Source organism: Mangifera indica, chromosome 9, assembly GCF_011075055.1.
Source record: "Mangifera indica cultivar Alphonso chromosome 9, CATAS_Mindica_2.1, whole genome shotgun sequence".
Taxonomy (NCBI): domain Eukaryota; kingdom Viridiplantae; phylum Streptophyta; class Magnoliopsida; order Sapindales; family Anacardiaceae; genus Mangifera; species Mangifera indica.
In genome coordinates, this window is record NC_058145.1 from 18,210,433 (window position 1) to 18,219,260 (window position 8,828).

Consider the following 8,828-nt stretch of genomic DNA (forward strand, 5'->3'; position numbering starts at 1 on the left):
GAATTGCTTCGATCCTGGTCTATGCCATCGTTTCTATAGTCGAACACACCCATGTAAATTCCCATTCCTTATAGCCTTTGTTATGACCTTATTCTTTACCCATTTCTTTATTCATCCTTCATAGCGGAATAATAGTCATTACCATTGTTGCATCCAACCCTTACTAATATTTTAAATATTCTTTTCCATTTTGGTAAATTACACATGTCGTTATGTCTTCTAAACATGAGGGTGTATGAATCTTGAAAGATCGAATGACCTAAGAGGGGGGTGAATTAGGTAATTTAAAACAATCTTGATCTAATTAAAGAATTAAACCAAGTTAATCAAATCAATGAATGTTGTCTATTTTTAATGCAATTTATGAAAATGAGAAGAATATTTCAAATAATCAATATAATTAAAAAAAACATAACACAAAGTACAAGTTTAAGAGAAGAGAAAATCAAACACGCGATATATAGTGGTTCGGCATAACCCGACCTACGTCAATTCCTTCAAGCTATCTCCTTTAGAGTATTCCACTAATCATTGGTTGACCAAAAACTCAACCAAGCTTTTCTTCATAACAAAATAGCTTCCAATGTGCTATTAACCTTTACAAATGTTAAAATTTAATTTCTCTCACTAGAAATTTTCTAATCTCTCCAAGAGTGAACTTCACTATTTTATAGTACGAATTTTGATATGATTTCGAAATATAATCTCTCTCAAGAGTGTATATGAAAGTTTAAACTTAATACAATCCAATGTAAATGAAATTACAAAGTGTATGGCTAAGGGTTTTGATTAGAGAAAAGAATTTGCAAGTGAATAGCTCAAAGCTAATCTGCTCTCAAATATATGAAAGTTCTTTACAAATGATTTTGATTGAGTTTATACGGAGAAAAATGAGGAAAGTTACCATTGTGCACAAAAACTAGCCGTTTTAATTTTTTAGAAAGTATAAAGTTTGGTCGATCGGATGTAATTCGATCAACTGGATGTGACGTGGCACTTCCGTAGAGTTTATGTGGCACTAGCCGTTAGAAAATTCAAAGCAAAATTCTGTAGATCGGATTTAATTCGGTCAACCGAATTTTTGAAAGCCAAATTGCATGGCTTCTGGATAATTCGAAAGCTACCATTGAAGAATTTGACTGGTCAAATTCGATTAACCAAATTTTATTATTTTTACCCCCTAAATTTTTGAAAAGTTGAATTTACCCCCATAAACCTTTGAAAAGTGACAATTTAACCCATATTTTAAAATTCTTTCAAAACCCACTTTGAGATATGAAAATGTAGTTCACAAAACTTCATCATTTTAAATAAGTTAATAAACTTTGATAAAAAAATTGGCTTAATATAATAAGTTTGAAAAACAATATTTTAACCCAAAATATGAAAGATGTAAGAATAAGTTTTCAAGTGAGCTATCACATGTAAATAAATATTCTAATCAAAACGAATGCTCCAAATTACAAACATATCTACCTAAACTTGAGTTTTTCTTCAAATCTTCAAGAATTCTTCGCTTGAGTCTTGTCTTTCATTTCTATCTTAAAACTCATTCAAGTGCATTAGGTAAATTCTTGCAATCTAAACTCACACTCAAGTAAAGTCATTAGTTAATATGCTTAGAGACACATTAGTTTGTTATCATCAAAATAAGAGTATAATGATTTGTTGAGTCAACAAATCCTACCTACACGGTAACATAATTAGCTTACATGGGCATGTAATTTAAGATCACATACATGACTGTGTGTTTCATACTATATGGGCGTGTATTTACCCCCAAATTAACACAAATTTGACCTAACCTAACATGAGAGCTACTTCCCCTAAATATATATGGTCGTGTATTATACTATACACAGTTAAGATATCCTAACATATTCTATTAAGTCAAGTATCCATTCCATGCCTATTCCAATACATTATCACACAATTCGTATACAATTTAGGGTAATTAAATCATCTTAAAATTGAAACTAAACCTCTCATTAGATATGAAATTCTTAGTTCTATCATATACTAATCTAACTTTCAATTAAACATAACCAAGAACACACTTATACACTTATAGGTAACCTTACCCCCACTTTTGGGGGTTGTGCACTATAACCCACAAAAAGAGGAAACTAAAAAAAAAAAACATAAATTCAAAGGGGTAATTGTAACATCCCTCCCTAGAAGTACTACCCATCGAAGGAGAAATATTATGAATTAATATTCGAAGCGTCTATTTTTTTTTTCTTTTTCTTTTTAAAAATACTTTAAAATAAACGCCTCATTAAAAGTGTTTAGGAAGTATTCCAAGAAAACTGAAAATTTGGAAGCGAACAAAAGATGTATATACTCATATGAAGACTCATCTGAAAGTATCTGAAAATAGGGAGTAATCATATGCAATTGTACCATAATCTCAAAAAGTCAAAAGTCGATAAGAACATACTACTGTATGCATGTATTATAAACCAGAGATAACCTGCTCCAGCCGGATCTACCTAGGCTGACCTGACCCTGCCTCGCAGCTACCTCGATCACCTGTACCTGCAATCAGGAAAGAAAAGGGAGTGAGTGATAAAAACACTCAGTAAGGGGAAAAATTAAGTAAACTATCATTTTTTCCTGTTCTAACTCACTTTTGGGACTCAACCTCACATCCTAACCTCTATAAGAGATTGAGGGGGTAATTTAGTTCACTCTTTACTATTTGGGTCATACTTTATCCCATCTGGTGTCTATTTAATACTTTCTGGAAGCTAACTATAAAGATTTGACACTTTTCTAAGCTCAAGCTCTTTTTCTTTCACTACACTATTTCTGAATCTAAATTGAGCTCTACTGCGAGTGGACCCTACTGGGGGTTTATGTCCTACTACGGACGTGTCCTACTGCGGACGTGCCCTACTGTGGGCGGTGTAGTGTAAAGTGCCCCCTCATAGTTTATAGCATGCATACAAGTCTTATATCTTACTAATTTTGCTTCCATCTAAATTTATTTATAATTCACCAGACATTACTCTTGGGACGACCCTTGAATCTTGAGTCCCAACCTTTTCTTGCTTTTCTTTCTTTTTTTTTTCTTTTTTTTTTTCTTTCTTTCTTTCTCCTTTCATTCCTTTCCTTTCCTTTCCTTTCCTTTCTTTTCTTTCTTCTTCCTTTCTTTCTTTCTTTCTTTCTTTCCTGCCCAAAACTACGAAATACTGTTCACAGAACAGTCATTTAGCAGGGCAGCCTTTGTTTTCATACAATTTAACATCCCAAACAGTTTCTAATTCATACAAACTATATATTGTTGAAAAGAGGATTCAAAGATCTTTCCAACGAGCTATAATAGCACTCATAATTTAATAGATAAGGCAGTCAAAACGTGAGCTAAACTCAGTGATAAAATTACGAAATACTGTTCACAGAACAGACATTTAGCAGGGCAGTCTTCTTTTCATACAATTTAACATCCCAAACGGTTTCTAATTCATACAAGCTATATATTGTTGAAAAGAGGATTCAAAGATCTTTCCAACGAGCTATAATAGCACTCATAATTCAATAGATAAGACAGTCAAAACGTGAGCTAAACTCAGTGATAAAATTACGAAATACTGTTTACAGAACAGACATTTGCCAGGGCAGTCTTCTTTTCATACAATTTAACATCCCAAACGGTTTCTAATTTATACAATCTATATATCATTGGAAAGAGGATTCAAAGAGCTTTCCAACAAGATATAATAGCACTCATAATTCATCAGATAAGACAGCCAAAACATGGGACGAACTCAGTGGCAAAAACTGTAAATATCATGCAGCTTTCTGCCTTAAACAAAATCACACACATAGACACCCCAGAGGGCAAAACAACATTCCTTAACTTCAAAATCAACATTTATAACATAGATCCAAGGAATGAAAAGCTTAAAACATGCAACATATCAATAATGATTCCCCTTACCTTGTTTCAAGCCAAATCTTTACAAATTGACTTCCTTCTCTTTGTTTTGCTTCCTTTATCACCAAGACCACTTTAAATCAATACCAAAACACACTAACATATCCACATAACATGCATATAAACATAGATAAAAGGGAAAAGAAGGAGATCTTTAGTTACCAAAGCTTCCAAGTGCTTCCTTTTCTTTTTCTTTCCTTATTTATCTTCCAAAATCCTCTCAAAATCACTCACTATTCTTAAAATACAGCAAAGAAATGAAGAACACTGCCTTCTTTTGGAAGAGATGAGAGAAGGATGGAAAAAGCTGGAAGAGACGAAAGACTTCTGGAAAATAAAAGGAAAGCAAAATCTTTTTCCTTTATTGACTTTTCTCCTCCATGCTTTTCAATATATTATTATTATATTTGTTTTTGTTTTTGTTTTCTTATATATATATATATATATATATATATATATATATATATATATATATCTAAAAACACACACATACAATTGAAAATATCTTTAAACAGGGTCAAAAGACATAATTGCTCCTGAAACATACCTGAGGGTATTACAGTAATAGACATATGTTTCAAAGGCTATAAAACCATGTCATCACACTTGACACATGAGGGTTGGATGATGCAAATTTAGGCCATAAAGGAGTCAATCATTCCCTCACCAATTTTCATATACTATATCTCATGAAAATGGCCAAAACAAGAGGTTTTATAAAAAAAAAATTGAACTAATACGAACCTTTTAAAAATGTGATCTCGACCACTGAAATTCCAAAAGAACGAGCCTCTTTATCTTAAGTAGGACAAGCACATAAATGAAAGCTCAAAATTGCTTGGATTGTACAAAAAAAATGAGAATTGAATTTTGAACTAATATGAACCATTTAAAAATGTGACCTTGGCCACTAAGATTCGAAAAGAATGAAACTTGTTAGCATATTGTCTTCCTATTTTCTTGGAATTATTGGATACAAAAATCAGTCTCATTATCTTAAGTAGGACAATCACATAAATGAGCTCAGGACTAGGATTTTACAGAAATAATGAGAATTGAGAAGCCTTGAATCAAAGCATGTTTAGTGCTTTTTGAACTCATTAATTATTTTTTCACACTTTCAAATTAACATAAATAACAAACATAAAAATTATAGCTATAGATAGCAAAAAAATATTGAGGAGGCTGATAAAAATACCATCACAATTGAAGAGAAAGGCATCGACTAAATTAATGAAAGGTTTAATGTTGTGAGAGGGTGGGAATGAGAATAAGAATTGAATGGCCTTGAGGATGAGATTAGAATGGGCTAGGGCTAGGGCTAGGGCTAGGGCTTGGAATGGAATGAAAATAGGAATAGGCTTGGGTTGGAATAGTAATGAGATTAGAATGGGCTTGGGCTAGGGCTTGCCATGGAATGGGAATGGGAAGGGGAATGAGAATGGGCTTGGGAAGAAGTGTGAAGAGGAATGGGAATGGGCTTGGGAATGGCCTTCTGTAGGAATAGGTTCGAATTGGAATAGGAATGAGATTGGAATGGTCTTGGTGTTGGGCTTGGGCTTGGGGGTGGGATTCGGAAAGGTCTTGGTGTTGGGCTTGGGTTTGAGATGGGATTTGAAAAGGGCTTGCTTTAGGAATGGGCTAGGGTAAAAGCTAAGGCTTGGGATGGAATGGAAATTGGGAGTGAGAATGAGCTAGGGCTTGGGATTGGAACTCGAATGGGCTTGGGTTGGAATAAGAATGAGATTGGAATGTGAATGGGCTTGGGTTGGGCTTAGAATGAAAGTGGGTTTGGACTAGGAATTGGAGTAGGATTGGGCTTGGAAAGGGAGTATGCCTTGGTTGGAATGGGAATGAGAATGAGCTTGGAATGGAATATGCCGGTCTGCGTTGTGATATGAATGGGCTTTGAATGGGAAAGAGATTGGAATGGAAATGGGCTAGGATAAAGGGCTTCAATGATAAAGGGCTGAAATAAAGGGTTTGGTATGGGAGTGGGCCTAATTAAAGGGCTTGAATGTAGAGGGCTAGAATAATATTGGCTGGAATAAAGAGCTTGAATGGTGGCGGGGCAGAATATAAAGGGTCTAAAAAATGTCCTGGAATAGATATAGGATAGGATAATAATGGGCTAGATTGGAAATAGGCCTCGAATGGGAACGAGAATGGAATGGGAATGAGAGTGAGAATGGGATCGGGCATAAAAATGAAAATGGGTTTAGAAGAAAATGGGAATGGGCTACAAAAGTGAAAGGGTGGGTTGAAATAAAACAACCTGGAATATGTAAATGTTAGAATAAGAATGGGCTGGAATAGTCATTACTAGTATTCTAATTCATATGCAATTTCAACTGAGTTTACCATTCCAGCTAGTTCTACACTGTTTCAACATTTGTGCCTTTTTTATTACTGTTCTTATTCTTGCAACATTTCTACAAAATCAAACATAGCTATAATTACACAAGGTAGTAATAAAAAAAATCCACAACTATTCCAAAAAAAAAAAAGTTATCATCAATCCCTAATGATTTCCCATCAAAACAACTAATCATTTCCCTAATATCTAACAAAACATACATTACTAAACAACAATAAAAAAAATAAGTGGTATGCGCATATTACAACAACATAGCATGATAAAAGTAAACACATCAAACCCTAACCCAAATTTGGCAAATGATACATAAACCACACAATAATGGAGAATTTACATTGAGTGATGATATACTTTAACTATTTGTCCCACTCTGTCATGTTCTCTGAATGTTGAAAATATCAAGCAAGGGAATATTAATTCAAACACCAAAACCAAACACAAAATAAATCATGCAAATATATAAATAAAAGAGCATAAGAAAAGAAAAGATAACATCTTTGCTCATAATATTAAATCCCTAAACCATTAATTTACGTAAGAAGTGTACTGAAACCCATCAAGTAAGCAATTCTTGCTCCATCTCCATCAATTGCTACAACCAGGTTTCTACCAATAATAGAAGAAATGATTAGTTGGTGGTCATAAACAATGGACAACAAAAACGTAGATAATGCAATGGCAGTAATAAATGACTAATAATGCAACTGACAATATTTTCAAAACATACGGGTTTAAAATTCCTCTAGAATTGGAAATGAAAATAAAATTCCTTCAAAACATAGGGTTTAGGGTTTAGGGTTTAGGGTTTAGAGTTTAGGGTTTAGGGTGTAGGGTTTAGGGTTTGGGGTTTAGGGTGTAGGGTTTAGGGTTTAGGGTTTAGAGTTTAGGGTTTAGGCAGGGTTTAGGGTTAGAGGGAGAAAAAAACAGCCTTGGAAACGCTCTGAACTTGGCCTGAACTATTCTCCGTCGGCTGGCGTTTCGTCGGCCGTTGGGCGCCGTGCGTCGGCATCACTGTTCCGTCCATATTCCACCGGAGATCTTTCGTTTTGCTGCTGCTGATTTTCTTCCCAATTTTCGCCATTCTCAGCCCGACTATACAGACTAGCTTGCTGTCCAACGCGTCCCATTCCGTTGCTCCAGGTTTGCGTCTGCGTCCTTCACTGTTTCGTTTCCGAAGTGCAACGTCGTCTTCTGCGTTGATCATCTTTGGGTTTGGTTTATTTAATTGTTGAGCTCTGCTGGAATTTTATTTTGCTGGAATTATTTGGTGAGGAAGCTGGTTTTACGGAATTTGGGTGTCATCTGGATTGTTTGGTGACTGGTTTTGCTTCCTGCTTGCTGCTTGCTGTGCGGGGTTTGCATCTTTGCACTCCACTTGCTTGTTGTTGGTGCTTCAGTGGCATGCGCTCCAGGTGCTTGACATATTGCCAAGGCCACTAGCTCGTCCATTCTTGCCCAGCCAGACTTGCGCGCAAGCTGCCTCACACCAAAGACTGCCACCTGCCAACCATCCCTACTTGACAGCCTGCTGCACCAAACTTTTCAGCCACCTACAAGCACATAATATCAGCCATCTTTGCCACCGAATTCCCCACTCCACAGCCTTCTGCTCTCCATTTTAAGGCCACCTGCATTCTCACAATCCAAGCCATCAAAACAGCAATCTTGCCACCAACCTAAGCAACCAATACCACACCTTCTCTACTCATTATTTCCATATGTCAACCCCAAAGCCATCCTCCTCCAAATTAGCCAACCAGGCCACTGCACCCACCACCAAACCAGCCCATGCACCACCCACTTCTGCAGCCTCTGTACCCACTACAAAACCAAACCATGCAACACCCTCTCAGGCAGCCGCTGCCCTCATCTCTCAACCGCCGCGTCAGCCACCTCAAGGCCCATCTTGGGCCGATAAAATTCGGGTTACAAGTTCGACAACCCGGTTTTCTCTTGAGCAAGTTGATTGTGTTATCAAGGGTGATGAGCCCAATTTAGTAATCACAGATGACGTTATAAATGAAAAAGCCACCCAGTGGACGAGATGCATTGTTGATTTCTTCCCAGGATATGTCATGCCTTATCAAGCTGTTAGATCTATAGCTATGCGTGCATGGAAGATGTATGGCTTAGAACATGTCATGTCCTCAGATGGGTTTGTGGTATTCAGGTTCAAGGATGAAGAAGGACTTCACCGAGTTCTTGAGGAGGGTCCCTGGATGTTTGGAGGAAAACATATTATTTTGTAGCAATGGCATGCCCACACCTCTTTCGATATGGACAAAATTTCTAAGTTACCAGTGTGGGTTCGATTTCATGGGGTACCCCTACCATTATGGACTCAAAAAGGACTCAGCATGGTCTCAAGTATGGTGGGCCGACCGCTATCTTGTGATAAGCAGACATATGAGTGTACCCGTCTTTCCTATGCTCGTGTTTGTGTTGAAATTGATGCAAAGTCACTTCCTTTACACAATTTCAATATAACTTGCAGCTTATCTCCGAACCCTA

General features: G+C 36.4%; 1 protein-coding gene across 1 annotated transcript in view; it reads left to right on the plus strand.

The window, feature by feature from the left end:
• Positions 1-8,593: 8,593 nt before the first annotated feature.
• LOC123226380 overlaps positions 8,594-8,828 on the plus strand; it is a gene marked incomplete at its 3' end in the record, with an annotated part of 1,685 nt that continues 1,450 nt past the window's right edge. Inside the window, exon 1 of the mRNA XM_044650877.1 lies at positions 8,594-8,828. This exon is cut by the window's right edge and continues 594 nt beyond it. Coding sequence (XP_044506812.1) covers positions 8,594-8,828 — 235 coding nt within the window.